General features: G+C 36.3%; 1 protein-coding gene across 1 annotated transcript in view; it reads right to left on the bottom strand.

The window, feature by feature from the left end:
• The window catches only part of EGLN1 (egl-9 family hypoxia-inducible factor 1), a 45942-nt gene that overhangs the window by 4789 nt on the left and 23807 nt on the right, over window positions 1-17346 (bottom strand). The window contains exon 2 of the mRNA XM_012731406.1: window positions 1720-1839. Coding sequence (XP_012586860.1) covers window positions 1720-1839 — 120 coding nt within the window. The remainder of the gene's footprint in view (window positions 1-1719; window positions 1840-17346) is intronic.

Raw genomic sequence — 17346 nt, 5'->3', positions numbered from 1 at the left:
GTACTGAGAAAGCACCAATATTAAATTTAGAGAGGAAAAAGGACATTTCAATCACAAAATCCCTAGATGAACTATTCACATATCAGAAAGTATGAAGGTGAGTTGAGATTCTAAGTATACGTGCTGATATAAAAAAGAATTCATTTCTTGGTTTAGGAATCCTAAACACTTAATGAGAGATGAGTATGTTCTGAATTCATCTTAAAAAGATACTTCAAAGTTTTAAAAACTGGTAAACATCTCTTATTTATGTATATTAATGATTTCCTTTAGCCTACCTTTCAAATGTATCCATTTCAAATTATCTTGATTAAATTGCTACAAATCACTACATATGTTAAATGTTTCATATTTTAAAGTTCAACAGATAATAGGAATGTCACAAATGTAATGTCTCTTAATTAGAAAACTTAATATATCATTAGAAAGTATCATCATTTATTATTTTTATTATCATCACAGTCATTATTAGAAACTTTAATTCTTCCCAGGATGGACCTGATGTAGCAATTAACTATTTGCTTTTAAAATGGATTCTATTCATAAAGGATTAATTCAAATATATGTCCTCCTGTATTTGCAATGAGGACAAGGTGGTTTGTACACTTAAGACATGGTGGTTTTCATCTGCATGTATGTTATGGGGAAGTGGGAGGCATTTCAAAAGTTATTTAAGTAAAAACTAAGCTGTACACGGTGTTCACGTTTTTATTTGAGCATTTTGTTCCAATGAAAGTAAATTTAAAAAGATTAGATAAATAAAACCCAAAAATTAGTTTATATAACATCCAATGGAATAACATGTAACATACCTCTAAAATTTAAGTCATTTAAATTTAAACAAAACTCAAGAGTAGTAGTGTTAAGGTTATATATATTTCAAACAAGAGATTAAATGTAGTATACATTTTATACATTTTTTTTTATGCATACAGAACTGGGGTACAGGCCAGAGGTGCAGGGGCGGTGAGAGGATTCACCAGAGACAGTGTGGGGAGCAGAACAGGCTGACTGACAAAGTATACTGCTGAGGGGAGCAGCAGGCAGATCAGGAGAATTCTGTCACGCCATGTGGATCACCTCTGGGGCGGGTGGGGATCAAACTCATGCTGAAGTGGCTTTAGCTTCTTAGTGCTGTGCTTTAACCTGCTGCGCCACCAGAGAGGGCCCAAATGTAGTATACATTTTAGTTGACCTTATAGGCTTTGTTAGTGCTGACAAACTTCTAGTTTTTCCACAATCAGGATTAGAATGAATCCTGTCTCCAATATTCAATTCAACAGTCCAATGACAGATAACATCTTTATAACAATGTAAAGAATAAAAGGAAAGTGGCAAATAATTCCCAATATTATTTAACACAGAATTTCCCTTGAATCATTATAAAGCAATAACTTTCAGAAGCCTTTATAAAAATATTAAAGGAAGATAAATGAGTAAGATACTTTTGTAAAAGTTAAAATTTTGGATGAAAGCTTCAATATCTAAAAAAGAAGGAAATCTACTTTTTGGAATTTAATAATACCTGTTTCATTTTACATTTTACAAAACCTATTCCTACTATCTGAGAATGAAAAAAATCTAAGCGAGAACTATTTTTTTTTTTAAGTGAGAACTTCTGTGTGTTAAAAACAATTTCACTATGAGTAACATCAACCTTAAGACTCGTGGCAATAAAAGCAGCAGGTGGAAAAAAACAGGCTCAATTAAGTTGCTTACCTTGGCATCCCAGTCTTTATTAAGATAATATATACATGTCACACATCTTCCATCTCCATTTGGATTATCAACATGACGTACATAACCTGTTCCATTGCCTGGATAACAAGCAACCATAGCCTGTAATAATAACAATAATTTTAAAAGTTCATGTATGAAGAAAAAGGGAAGACAGCATGTAAAAAGATCTATTTCCATTGGTTACTTTGATTTACAAGTTCTTCTTGCTAATAAAAACCATATTTTATGGATAAAAAGAGAGATACCCTCTGCTGACGCTTATAAAGAGTACAAGGGTAGGTTGGTAAACTATTCATGGTCTGATGAAGTCTGCTTCACAGTGATGAAACAAGTCAACACTGAAAAACCAGAAAACAACACTGCAATGAACACCTGGCTGCCACAGACTCTGGTCCCTGCCCAAAACTCCAAAAACCAAGACCCACTTTCAGAATCTTTAATCATAATAGTTGTCTTATCAAGTGTTTTGGTCCTGCACCGTGGACATTTCTATCCTCCCTGAGCTCACACCAGAACACCTATATTACTGTCTGACAAACATATCATCTGATACTGTCTCTGAAAGGAACTAATTTCGGGCAGGCAAAATTTAGGTCAACTCTAAGCATCAACTCATTTAATATCAGTGATTTTATTTTTAAGATTTATTATATTTATTTATGCATACAAGAGCTGGGGTGTAGGCCAGAGGTGTGGGGAGTCAAAATATTCACTGGAGACCAATTGGGGAGCAGAACAGATAGATCTACTGAAATACACACCCTGAGGGGACAGCTGCCTTCGAAACAGGAGAGGTCTGCTGTGTCAGGAGAGGTCTGCTGTGTCATGTGGGTCAGCTCCCTGGCTAGGAATGGAGATTGGGCTGCAGTGGCTGCCAATTGTTTGATAGTGCTGAGACTTAACCCCTTGTGCCACAGGAAGGCCCTGTCAGTGATTTAAACAAAGCTAAAATCACAAATAGTATATGGACTAATCCCTCTACAAATCAGAAAGTCATGTTTTCATTCAAATTATAAGATATTGATCAGAAAACTACAGGGTATTAAACACAAAGGTTGAAGAACAAACTATAAAGCATCACGTAACTTTCATGTTCTAGGAATGTAGGTAAGTAATAATCAGCTGAAATTACCAAAGGTTGATTATTAAACCAAAAATCCTCAAGGCTATCAGTTATTCCTGCAATTTCCTCGTGTATTAAAAAGCTGATAGGTCAGTAGTAAGTTTAATGAATTAATATAAAGTTATAAAACAGTAATTAAGTTACCTCATCATTTAAGACCAATGGCAAAAGTAAATTTTTAAAATACATATACAACAGATTAGTGAATAAACAGTGTTCCATTTCTAAGAGACTAGAAGCATTTTACTTCCCAATGTTGGGAGGAGAGAGGGGTGAACACTTTTTGTGGACTCTGATCTTTATAAGCATTTACTCTTTATCAGAAGAAGAATTTGTGGACAATATCACAGTTCCATGTCTCTTTTATTTCTTGGTTCTAGACAAATAAATGCCTCTGAGGTTGAAAATAACAAGGAGAATGGCAAGGGCTTAATAATAATCAACAAAAGATTAATAACCCAAACAATTTACTTCTTGTTACTGCTAAGGAAAGGTTTACGTAGACCTTGAGCAGTAACTATAAGATACCATTTTAAAAATTCAATTAATCCATTTTTGATTGAGTCAATTATGAGCTACATGATACAATCTTATCCACAGAAAAGAATGAAGGAAAAAAAACCTAACTGAGCTGAACTCTTCCCATGGTGTTCTCATAAAAAATTATAACCCTGTGTCTCTCCAACTACCTGGTAATCTCAGCATCTCTGTGCAAATCCTCCTCAGCATGTCCCTCCATCTACTTTTGTGGTAGCCTATTCTTAAGCACATTCTGTACACCTGAAAAGTCCTGTGACTAAAAGGGCGGAATAAAAGTCTCTTGCTTTCATGTAGTCTGGAACCTAATGGGCTAAATAATCAATAAACTATATACTGCATAGTTAAGTACATATATAATGTAATGTTAGAGAGTGATGTTATCTTGCCGTAAAACATTAAAAAAAAAATTAAGTTGAAAAAGAATCTGAGGAAATGAAAGACTGATACTCTAGAACAGTGGCCAGAGAACTCTCTGAGGATCTGAACTTTGAGCAGAGACTTAAATGAATGGAATAGCAAACTGTGAGTCTTCACTTAACATCTTCAATAGGTTCTTGGGAATTAACATTAAGCAAACCAAGACTATAAGGAAGCAAGTCCTTTAATAATGAAAAATGTTTCTTTCAACTTTGGCTAGGGCTATTTTTTCCTCACTAATGTTAAAATAAGAGACACTGAAAGAAAGGATTGTTACTCAAGGACCTGCTGTATCTGTAGGGTGAGCTTATCTTGCAAGTAAGTGCAAAGGCAGAAATAACTGGCCAGGGCAGGGAACAGCATCAGACCAGCTACAATAGAATGTGGAAGGGCAAATAATGATCCCACAAAGGAGCTGCTGACTGGGTCCAGGAAAGCCAGGTAAGGATTTTGAACATTGTTCTAAAAGTGAAAGGAATTCAATAGAGACAATATCACCCATTACCTAACATGGTTTAGTCTATGCCAAGCATTATTCTAAATAATTTACACACAGTATTTCATCTGATACAACCATATGAAGTAAGTCCTATTGATTATTATCATCCTCAACTTCATGTAACTATTCAACTGAATACAGGCAATCTGGTTTCTGAATCCATGTCACTACCACTATACGATTTTGGTGGGAGACAAGATTCTGTTAGTAACTACTGCAGTTTCCAGAAGAAAAACAAAGAGAAGATGAGTAGGGCAGTAAGTTGGGATGTATTTCAAAGGCAACAAACAAACAAACATAAATGTGCTACTGGATTAGAACTAGAGAGTAAGAAGTAACTGAAGTTTTCAGCTTACGTTCTGAAATAAATGGAATTAACTATTTACTAAAATGGAAATATTAGGTGAGAGGTAGGGAAGGAATTTCTTAACCATGGTCATGATAAACCAGACATCCCAGAATTGAATGAAACTGGAGACACTAGGACTATGCTCCAGAATGGAGTCTATCCATATTAGTCATTTCTAAACTGCTTTCTTTATGGAGCTCTAGGGATACATGAGGCTACCTGGAGTGGCAACTGGAGAGGGATATAGTAAAAAGACAAGTCAAACTAGCAGTTTTTGCTCCAGCCTTCAACTGTAGGCAACTTTTATCACTTTTCTTTATTTGAACTCAAAGTAATTAAAATAAGTCAACATTTATCTCTATTTTGATTCAAAGTAAGACTTCATGGAAAAAAATATGCAGAGAAAGAAAAGCTACAAACAATTGTGCTACTTAAAATTTACAATCCAAATTATGGGTCACCATCTAAAGGTATTATCTGAGGTGGCCTTACCACTTTTAGCTTTATCTGGTGTTAGCTCTGCTCTGGTGACAGGACACAGCAAAATCAAGAGAAAGGCAGAAAGCAGAGGAGAGTGAGCCTTAAACAGGGTCTGCATTTAATGTGTCAATTCAACTTGACAATATGAGCTCTAGAAAAGGCAGCAGTATGTCATTGTTGTGAAAAGGATAAAATAAAAAACATCAATATAACCCAGAAAACAAGAAAGCTTATCATTTATTACAGCTAAATGCTCGTGGCTATAAAATAAGAAAGTTACATAACTGAGAGGGCAGCAAGGCAATCTAGTTCTGGCAGGAAGTCGGTCAGACAAGCCCCTCTGTCCTTATAACCAGAGACTTCAGGGGAAGGGAGAGTCTAAAAGTATACCTAGAGTAAAACAGATTGTCATGGAAAATCTGAAACCTGAAAGTTACATACCCGTAGAGGTTTTCAAGAAAGAAAAATTATTATAAGAAACTTGCATATATTTGGAAAGGTTATGGATTCATTCACATAATTCTGTGGCCTAAGCATGAAACGGCATTTAGTTATGCATGCATGTACTGAGATTCCTCCCCAACTGGATTTTAGAAAACATATTATTTGTGTAAAGCTCTTGAAATCTGGCAGCTCTGTTTAAAACCAGTATTTGTATTTAAATAGTTGTCCTGGCCTTCCTTGGTGGCGCAGCAAGTTAAAGCACAGCACTAAGAAGCTAAAGCCACTTTCGCATGAGTTCAATTCCCACCTGCCCCAGAGGTGACCACATGGTGTGGCAGACCTCTCCTGGCCGGCCCTCTGCTCCCCTCAGCAGTGTACTTTGTCAATCTGCCTGTTCTGCTCCCCACTCTGTCTCTGGTGAATCCTCTTGCCGCCCCTGAGCCTCTGGCCTGTACCCCAGTTCTATATGCACAAATAAAAATAAAAATAAAATAAAAAAATAAATAGTTGTCCTTAACAATGGTTTTGTATTAGCAAAATTTAAAGTCCTTAAGTATAACAGCTTTTCCGGATTTATAATAATAGTCACATCTAGTTAATTAGATGTAACATTTTCATGATCTAAAATGTATGTAAAAAATATTCTGATATTGCTGTTTTGTTTTAAATATGTAGAAGACTTTGAAATGTAATAGTCACAATACTTTTACTAAATTAAATTTATCTTAATCTCCTGGTAAAACAATAACTCATTGTACATCTGACTTTACACTCTTGAATACCTACTAAAAATGTTTATGGAATATCTACCATCGTATCACACCACTAAAAGGGTCAATATGATATTTGTCTGAAATGACATAATTGGAAAGAAAAAACCAAACCATCACCTGGCAAACACCAATGATAAACTGGACAGAGCAAATAGTAAAGAGAAAAAGTGTTTTGGGGAAAAAAGGAATTATTCCTGAGATTAAGCAGCTGGGAAGGTGTGAGTTACATAGAAGAGCTAAGCTTATCTGTGGTTTAGGAAAAAAATGAAAGCCAAGGCAAACAATATTAGCATAACAATCATAGGAAACATTAAGTGCCAGGGAGGTACTTTTATAATGCTCTGCTTTTACTTACCATCTTAAATAGGTAAAGTCAATTGGGTATAAATAGGATGAAATATTGAAAATTAAAAAGAGGAAGTAAAGTAGGACATGAAAGGTAAGCAAAGATGAGCCTCTGTGGGCACTAGCAGGATGGCTACTACAGAAACATTTAAGAAGGCAGCTTCCTTACATGAAAGATTATTTTAAGATAAAGTACACTGGTGTAGTCTGAATGTGTGTGTCTCCTCTGAATTCATTTGCTGAAACCCTTACCCTCAAAGATGAGGTGTTAGGAGGTGGGGCCTTTGGGAGGTCTTGGGTTACATGAGTAGACCACCCATGGACAGGATTGGTATCTTATAAAAGAGACTTTGAAGGATTCTGCCCCATCTACCAGGTGAGGGCAAAGCAGGAAGCTGCCAGTTATGGGCCAGAAAGAGGTCTCCATTGGAAAACAATCAGCATGATTACCTTGATCTTGGACTTTCCAGCTTCCAAAACTATGAGGAATAAATTTCTGCTGTTTATAAGCTACCCAGTCTATGATAGTGTGTCACAGCAGTAAATAGGTAAGACTATACTTATAAAGGGTAGAATTGTTCCAAGAGATTCACACTGGAGGTACTGGCATTAAGGATAAGGAAAAAGATTAAAATTTATTAAGAAAAATGAAAATATCTTGAGATTTGCTAGGGACTGAAGTGATATTCCCTTGTCTTTTGGTCCTTCCTAAACAGGAGCAGGACTAGATGTGACTGTTTATCCCTATAAGGTTTGGGGTGAAGGACCTCAGAAGAATCTTAACACTTGCCTGGAAAAGAAACAATGAAACTGTCAACAATATAAATCTTAACATTTCTTAAAAATGTTCCCAATCTGCAATTTCTTAGATACCAATTTTAAATATTTCAATTTCCCACTGAGTAAAGCCTAAATATAAGCAAAACAGTTAAATATTACTTCTTTTTTGTTTAAAGATTTATTTATTTATGCACATAAGAACTGGGGTACAGACCAGAGGTGGGGGTCAGTGAGAGGATTCACCAGACAGAGTGGGAAGCAGAACAGGTGAATCTACTGAAACACACTGCTGAGGGAGCAGCAGGCAGGTCAGGAGAGGGCTGCTATGCCATGTGGGTCACCTCCCTAGCCTGGGATCAAATTTGTGCTGCAGTGACTATGGCCAGCTTCATAGAGTTGTGCTTTAACTCACTGAGCCACCAGAGAAAGCCCTACTTTTTCATTTTCAATATGCAAATATACATGATTGAGGAAGTTTTTAAGATCGAAACACCATGAATTTTGCTTTTTACTCATAGGAAAAAAAGGAAGAAAGAGGTTCCCCCGAAGACATTTCTTTCTGGCACTGGATGGCTTGTATTCAATATGAAGTTGAACTAGGAAATTTTCCCTCCTCTTTTAAGTTTGAAGCTAAAAAGACTAAAATTTTATGGTCTGTTAAATACTCTTTTTAACCTGAATTAGGGAAAAATTCCTTACTATTTGAAATTTATCCTCTTAAAAATTAATTGCCTTGGCCCTCCCTGGCGGCGCAGCGGGTTAAAGCACAGCACTAAGAAGCTTAAGCCACTTCCGCATGAGTTCGATTCCCGCCTGCCCCAGAGGTGACCACATGGCGTGGCAGACCTCTCCTGGCCGGCCCACTGCTCCCCTCAGCATGTACTTATTCGATCTGCATGTTCTGCTCCCCACTTTGTTTATGTTTGCCGCCCCTGAGCCTCTGGCCTGTACCCCAGTTCTGTATGCACAAATAAATAAATCTTAAAAAAAAAAAAAAAGAAATGGAGCTGGGTATTTGAGACTTTACAAACTAATTGAAAAAACTTAAAAAACACCCAATGTATATTTACATTATTAAATATACAGAACCCCAGTTCTGTATGTACAAATAAAATAAATCTTAAAAAAAATTAATTGCCTTAGGGTGCATGGCACAATGCACTGTGTATATTTTGACAGCTAACCTGTACTAAGCAGTTACTACCAGCCAGGCACAGATGTCTCAGTTGGTTTTCACAACAAAACTAGGAGGAGGTACTATTAATCTCTTAATTTTCAATATTAGAAAATTGAACTATAATGAGAATAAAGACTTGCCAGAAGCAAAGAGACTAAGTGATACATGAACCAAGGTTATTTAAGAAAAGTAAAACTAGATGAAACTGGTAACACCAGCTCCTCAGCTATTCCTCCACCTGTTACACTGACACATACTCATGTAGCTTACTCAGTCCTTATGCATTGCATGAGGTTTTTTTCCCCTCTCTATAGTTCAATCTTTTAAGTCCTTCCCTCATCCACCACCAAAACACCCAAACCATTCACACTATCACTACTGTGAGGTTAACAAACATCAAGCACAAATTCAGGCAACCAGAGGTCATCAATAGAATAAACCACGTTTTGTGTTTACTATTAGAATAATTATCAATCTTCAGCTATCAAAGATACCTGCTTAGTTTAGGTAAATCTCATTTCTTAAAAGAGAAAATTGAAAACATTATTAAAAGTTCTGAGTTTGGGCCCTGCCTGGTGGTGCAGCGGGTTAAAGCGCAGCACAAAGAAGCTAAAGCCACTTCTGCATGAGTTTGATCCCCACACGCCCTGAGGTGACCCACATGGCGAGGCAGACCTCTCCTTATTTGCCTGCTGCTCCCCTCAGCAGTGTACTTAGTCAGTCTGCCTGTTCTGCTCCCCACTCTGTCCCTGGTGAAGCCTCTCACTGCCCCTGCACCTCTGGCCGGTTCCCCAGTTCTGTATGAATAAATAAATCTTTAAAAAAATAAAGTTCTGAATTTTGTTCACTGAATAAATTAGCAATGGGGAAGGCAATCTATGCGTTAAAATTTTTAAATCTCTCAAATTATTTGCTAAACTTTAATGTTACAAATAACATATTTCACAATAAATAAACTTAGACTTCATGTTTTGGAAGGCAGAATTTTTCTAATCTATTTCCTGACAAATATGGTACTCAGGATAGCCAAGGCTGTTATGGCAATCCCTCCTGTTCATGTGGATGAAGTACATGACTGTAATAGACAAAACTTACTCAACTAATTTCAAGTAGAAAAAGAATGAAAAAATTATGGAGATTGTTAGAATGTACCATAGAAGAAATAGAGAGTACTTCAAATAGTAAATCATATAAGGGAAGTTTAACACTCAAGAAAATTCAGAACATACTTGGTGACAGAGTATTCACATTTGTTCTAGTACAGAGTTCTTGGGAAGAAAAGTTCAAATTTATAAGTAACTTATAAATCAAAAAGAAGGGACTGGACTGTGCACAAACTTGTAGTCTGATTAAGGAAGAAGACCTTCATTATACAGGTAGAAAGAAGCCATTATTTTGGGGCAGGGAGAAGTATGATCAGAACTGACATGTCAGAAACATGACAAGTAGAATGACAAATTAGGTAAAGAGGACAGGAAAAAAATATACTGAGAAGACCAGTCAGAAAACAAGTGAAAATAAAGGACAATGAAAAGAAATGGCAGTCTGATACGAAGGAGTAGTTTTGGGAAGGGTGTGAGAAGAGACAGCAGAAGCAAAGTGGAATGGGGAGGAATCATGAACATGAGAAGTGAAAGGACTTGGCAAGTGTTCTCACAGTTAAAGCAAGGGACAGGGCTGAATCAAAGACAGTTTAAGAGGGCTGGCGTGCCTGCTGAGGTCACCAGGACATTAATGCAAAAAGGAAATTGGGTTTGGGAGAGATGAGTTTTATTTTTGAACATACTGAGGTTGCTATGCTGGTAAGTCATCTTGATGGAGATGTTCAAAGGCAGTTGGAAATAGAAAACTGGAGCTCCAAAATAGGCGGATGTAGACTTAGGAGCCATCTTCACATGGGATAGATAGCTGAAGCCATGTGGCTGTCAGACATTGGCAAGGAAGAGAGAACAGGGAGAAAAGAATTCAGATTCATATGGAATAAACTTATTTGAAATAAGAATTTCATCAATAGTTTGTTGGTTTATGGTAACAGAAAAAAGGTTAAACTACTGGTCCAAAAGTGATCATTAATATAGGTGATTTTTGACTAAAATGGCTAATTATAAACATGTATTATAAAACAGGACTTAAAAGGCATTTAGGTTGTTCCATACAATTAAGATAAATCTTACTGCCAATGCTGGTGTTCTGGTGACTGACAATAGTTTTGGAGCTCTAGCTTTAGAAAGATTTTTTTTTTAATACCTCCCTAAAATTAAGTTCTTAGAAGTGACATTTTAAGGTTTCAATTGCTTTGTGTTACCAAAATGTTCTTCAGAATATTATCTTATATTTCCACTAGCTACTTATGTATACATACATTTTTCTTATCCATATGCCAATCCTATTGAATTTTATCCTTTTAAAAACTGCTCAAATTCATAGGTAAAAAAATTAATTACAACCTTTTTAAAAAATAATATAATAGTTTATTTTTATATCATTTTGTACATTTTTTTTCATCTCAATTATAATTCCCGTGTGTTTCCCATCATCAAGTCACCCATGTGCCATCACCATAGTCCAGTGCACTTCCCTCCCCCCACCATTTCTGATCCCATTCCCCCCTCCACCCCCATAAAATGTCTCTGGCATATGGCTGTTCATTATTCTTATTATTTTCTCCCCTGGTCCATTATACTCCTGCTATGAGTGATACCATCTGATATTTTTCTTTTTCTTTCTGGCTTATCTCACTAAGCATGATCTTTTCCAGCTCCATCCAAGTTGCTGCAAAAAACAAGTGTTTCTTTTTTGATTGCTGAGTAATATTCCATTGTGTATATGTACCACATCTTTTTAATCCAGTCATCTACTTTTAGGTATTTGGGATGCTTCCATGTTTTTCCAATTGTAAATAAAGCAGCAATAAACATGGGGGTGCAGGTATCTTTTTGAATCAGTGTTTTTGTGTCTTTTGGATAGATACCTAGGAGTGGGATTGCTGGGTCGTAGGGAAGCTCCATGATAAACAGTTTGAGGAACCTCCAAACAGTTTTCCATAGTGGTTAATTACAACCTTTTTTATAAAAGCAAACTTTTTTTGTATTTTATTGGTCACTTAAATCTTTTATTAACTGCTTACTCACAGCCTTCACTTCTGAAGTATATTTATAAAGTAATGAGCATACTTTTCTAACTTGAGGCAGTAAACTGCCAGCTATTTCCCTTTTTGTAATACTTCATAAAGGAACAAGTGCTTGTGCTTTTTTAAATTTTAATTTTCTTAATGTAGAATTAATGCAACAATAAAAGGCAGAACTTTTAAAAATTCTCAGATGGAATGAACTACGTGAGATATTTAAAGGTTTAAGCTTAGCCCTAAACCAAAATGCTTGGTGGAGTGTTTAATCTATCTACCCATACCACTACAGAGGAGAGTAATTAATGTAAGAGCCTAATCTGGTCTTAGAATTTAATTAGAATGGCCCTATTCTATTTTCATTCCTATGAATAAGCTTAATTTTTTTTTTTTTTTTGCTTTCACTTCTTTCTTAATCAGCATACCTTGCCTAAATCAGCACATTTCGACACCTTTGTATTATGTTTTTGTTTTTTTTTTTCAGGGTTTCCCCAATTAGATTTTGAAATCCTAGAGATCACAAACCAGGTCTTATTAATCTGTTCCATCTTATTAATCAGTGCTCAAATATCTGCTGAATAAATCAATTAATGATTAAGAGGATAGGGAAAAGTAACATAAGCATGTTACTACCATTTAAAACAGAAGCTGAGTTTTATCATCATAAATTAAAGATCAACAGAAACACTGTTTCTGAGAAATAAATTCAAAGTTTACTAATTTCTGCAGGGGCTATGGGGCCAGTACCATGTGAATTAAAAAGTATTTATATATGTGTGTGTATATATGTATTTGCATCATTCTTCATTTTTTCAATTTGGCTGTAATCCCTGTGGACTTCCCATAAGCTATCACCATAGTCCTAAACTTGTTTTTTTTTTTTTTTAAAGATTTATTTTATTTATGCAAGAACTGGGGTACAAGCAAGAGTTGTCAGGGAAGTGAGAGTAAGACAGAGTGGGGAGCAGAATAGGTACACTGATGGAAACATACTGCTGAGGGGAGCAGCAGGCGAGATAGGAGGTCTGCCTATACCATGTGGGTCAGTTTGGCCAGGGATCTAACTCAGCTGCAGTGGCTTCAGATAGTTTCATAGTGCTGCGCTTTTACCCCTTGTACCACCAGGAAGGCCCCTGGGCCCCCATGTGACTTTACTTTGGCCCTAAGCACTGCTTATTTTAAAGAATGTTCAAGTATACCTAGTAAGTGTTTTATTGTCAATAACTATGAACAGCCAGTATTTCTCTCAAACCCTCAATTAGAACAAGCATCTATGTGACTTTGCTTTTCCCCAATACCCCTATTTTTCAATGCCTGACCGTTTTTCAACCACAATTTTCTGTTGTCTCAGGCTGACTCATTATGTCACTATAGTAAAGATTTTATTTCATAGTAAAGCTATTATAATAGATAATAGCTGATCTACCTTGATCATCATTATTTGTAGGTTGTTATTAAATAGTATGACTAAATATGCTGAGCTAGAAATAGATCTGCCATTAAGAATCTACCCAAAGAACCAAAAAATACTAATTTGGAAGGAAACCAGCCAACCCTCTGTTAATTGTAGCATTATTTACAATAGCCAAGATATGAAAGAACCTAAATGTCCCCAAACAGGTGAATGGATCAAGATGATGTGGTATATATACACAATGGAATTAGCAATCAAAAAAAGATAAATTTAAGTCATGCCATTTGTGGCAATATGTATGGAGCTGGAAGAGTTGATGTTAAGTGAGATAAGGCAGAAGGGAAAATATATATATTGGATGGATTCACTTCTATGAGAAATACAGAGAAACTGTACCCCAGTTCTGTATCCATAAATAAATACATCTTTTAAAAAATAATAATGGACTCTAGAAGAACACAGAGATTAGACTGTCTGTACTAAAATCCCAACTCTGCCCCTTACTAGGTGGGTCACTCTGGCCAAGTTATCAATATTTAACTTTCCTGTGCCTTACTTCTCTGGCTTGTAAAGAGGAAATAGTATCAGTATACTACAAGCAAGATTAATAGAGTGAGTGCTTAAACACTGCCTGAAGCAAAGATGGATTAATGTCCTAATAGGTAGGGGGCAATGGAGAAATACCAGCCTTTAGAACTCTTTCCTCATTTGAAAAATTAGAACTACCATTACCCATCTCACAGAAATGTGAAATTCAGTGTGTGTGTGTGTGTGTGTGTGTGTGTGTGTTCTCTCAAGACAGCTTGTTTTTGTTATTTGCACCTGATACACCTGGGTATCTATCACCTCCTAAATGCTGGTGACCCAGCAAGTAAGCTTAGTTGTAATAGGGTACCAATTTGGAATTGAGAGAGAACACACACACATGCTGAATTCTACTCCTGGTTCTACCAATTACTAGCTATGTAACCATGGGCAATTTGGACCACGGGAAACTGTAGAGTGGATTTATACATGCCTCAAAGAATTGATGAATGGGTACATATGATAAAGCACACAATCTGCTCAATGTTCTACCTAACACTGAGTGAACAATTAGTGATAGTAGTAGCTATTCTATCACTAACTCCCAAATCCGTCTTCATGACCTCTTGAGTTCCATGTTTATATTTCCAGTGGTCCAGCTGTCTTTACCTATAGTGCCCTATTCAACCTCAAATTCAAAAATTCAAAATTTCATCTTATCCTGTCTAAACACCCTCCCCCCTCTAAAATCCCCCTACGGGAGATCAATTCCTCACTGAGTTTTTTCTATGTAGTGTCTAATACCAGAAGTTTAGAGATATCCTAGAATGAGATTTCAGGATCCTATTAGACAACCAATCCCTAACTAAGGCCTGTGAAATTTCTTGCAGCCTGCCAGGAAAAAAAAATTCTCTTCCTGGTGATTAAAATGAAGGGTAAGGCTCCAACTTCAAGATGTGTAAGCATTTCTTTGGCTTTGAGGATCTCCATTCCTTTACCCCCTCCTTTTTTCTCATCCCATTCTCCTTGTTATTTCTTTTCTTTCATCTTAGTTTATTCTCATTCATTTCTTTCGATATTCAGTATAAATTTTTTGCTAGCCCTTTTATTTTTTCCCTCAACTTCACTGTGCAAGCTAAAAAATTTAGACTAACCCAAACGTTATAGCTCCTTATGCCCGAGCTACTTGGCACATGTGGGAAATGCTACAACTACAAACTAACATCACTAAAAAGTCAGCAACCTTACTGGATCTTTGAGAAGTCTCAGCAATTTCTACATTTCTGGTCAAATTTCTTTATAAAATAGTTATTCCAAACCTCTACCACCCACCTCTCTAGTAACTATTTCAGTCTCAATTTTAATTCACCAGATGTAAGTGGTTCCTATTTAACTGAAGTAATTAAGGATAATCAGGTAAACTTCAGATTCTTACACTCAGATTTCTCAATCTCTCAATCTTTAAGAACCATTACTTAATTTCCCTCAGTCAGATGGCTAGTATAAGATACACAGTACAGTGATGGACTAAATAAAAAGGGCATTCATTCTTCTATGTAAGTTAATTCTACTTCCTACACTGTTTCTGGAACTTTAACATGCTTATAAATCACCTGGGGATCATATTAAAAACTGTATTCTTGGGCCCTCCCTGGTGGCGCAGCGGGTTAAAGTACAGCACTGAGAAACTGGCCAGGGCCATTTAGGTCACCTCCCTGCCCCGGAGGTGACCTTCATGGAGCAGATCTCTCCTGTCTCCCCACTGTTCCCCTCAGTAATGTACTTTGTCAATCTGCCTGTTCTGCTTCCCACTCTGTCTCTGGTGAAGCCTCTCACCGCCCCTGCACCTCTGGTCTATACCCCAGTTCTGTTTGCATAAATAAATAAATCTTAAAAAATAAAACAAAACTGTATTCTGATTCAGGAAATCTGAAGTAGGTTATGAGATTCCACAGTTCTTCCAACAAATTGTAAACATTAATGCTGCTGGTTTGGTTATACTAAAAAAGTAGAGTCTAGACTTCACTTTGTCTCACCTCTTCAGTGGCCTTTTACTTTGTATCAACACAGAAATCCTCCTATATTCTATCTTTAACCCTTGTTTCTCTATCAGCTCTTACTTCCCAGCATATAACACAACTGTCTTTTGTATTTTAAAAAAGACTCTCCTTTCATTTTTTAGATAGCATCCAACCTTCAGTTCTTAAGTTTCACATTTTCTATTAAGAAAATGAAAGCTGATGTTAAGGGTTCCCAAACTTTCCTGGTTCACAGTGTCCTTAGTGTCTTAAGCAATTTTCAAGTGGCATTCCTGGGCCAAAAGATATGGTCTAAAAATTCCCTTTATTAAGTTGTACAGGTCTATAATTTAGCTCTGTTGAATACGGAATAACTTCAAGTCTTGGAATCAGACTGGACAGGACAGCTTTATTTCCTCCTCCACACTGATTTTTAGGTGGTACTTTATCAGAGTAAGTACTGACAACCCAGTTTCACAAAGGGCTGATGTCATAGAAAGGAATATATTGGTCTAATGTTGTGGTATACCAGAGATGTTGCTGTATCCTTTGAAGTTAAAAATAAACCACAGCACCGCTGTGGTTGTCTTGGTGTGCCCAAAGCACAGTATGAGAACTGTGAGTCTAGGTAATCCTCAGGATAGCTGCACCCCCACTGCCTAGAAGACTGCTGGAAATGCAGAATACAGGATCAACTTCAGAGCCACTGATTCAGAATGGCTAACAAGATCTCCAGGTGATTCACAGATGACACCATTAAAGCTTCAGAGGTGTAGGTCTATAGTCTTTGCCTACATCTTCTCACCATTCATACTCAACATACTACTTTAGATTTTGCTCTCACAATTTCAAAGACATTACACTATGTAAAGTCCCTAAATGATGTCTCCCCCCTATTTTTTTTTTTTAATAAAAACAAATGTCTTTCAGTTCTAATCCTGATTAATACTCTCTGCAGTGTTTGACACTACTGATGGTCTTGTACCTCTATTCTTCCTTGGTTTCTAAAATGCCAAAGTCAGTTCATTTTCTTCCAAAATTATTTCCCTCCCTCACTTTTTCCACCAACCCACATTTTTGTTTCTCCAAAGGCTTCTCTACCTAGCAATTCTCTTGCTATACAAAACTCTTCTCTCAGGAAACTGCATTCAATCCTAAAGCTACAGCTACTAAAGCGATAGCTGACCAATATCGTCCACATGGCACTCTAATTTCAGACCTACAAAATAAATTTATTAATAAATTTAATAAAGGTTTAATATGTCTTTGTACATAAAATATTGTACAATGTATAAAGGCATATTAAACTCAATAATTCCAACACAACTTATTTGCTTGGCTTTTAAGTTGCCCTTCTTCATATATTTATTCCTTTACCAAAACAGTACCCTTGGTCAATCAATTTTTTTTAGAGAAACTTATAAAAATCATCCCTGGCTTATACAATTTTTTAAATTTGATTTATTTAATTTAATTTTAATTTTTTGCCTTACATATTCAAACAAACCAAATATCTCTGCTGTGTCTCAAAACTGCCTGGATTTCTTCATCTTCATTGCTATTATCTTGAAAAGATCCTTATCTTTGATTTGGTTTTT

This window comes from Condylura cristata, unplaced genomic scaffold (genome assembly GCF_000260355.1).
Source record: "Condylura cristata isolate star-nosed mole 26May11 unplaced genomic scaffold, ConCri1.0 scaffold00030, whole genome shotgun sequence".
NCBI lineage: Eukaryota > Metazoa > Chordata > Mammalia > Eulipotyphla > Talpidae > Condylura > Condylura cristata.
This window is presented reverse-complemented; position numbering and strand designations above follow the sequence as displayed.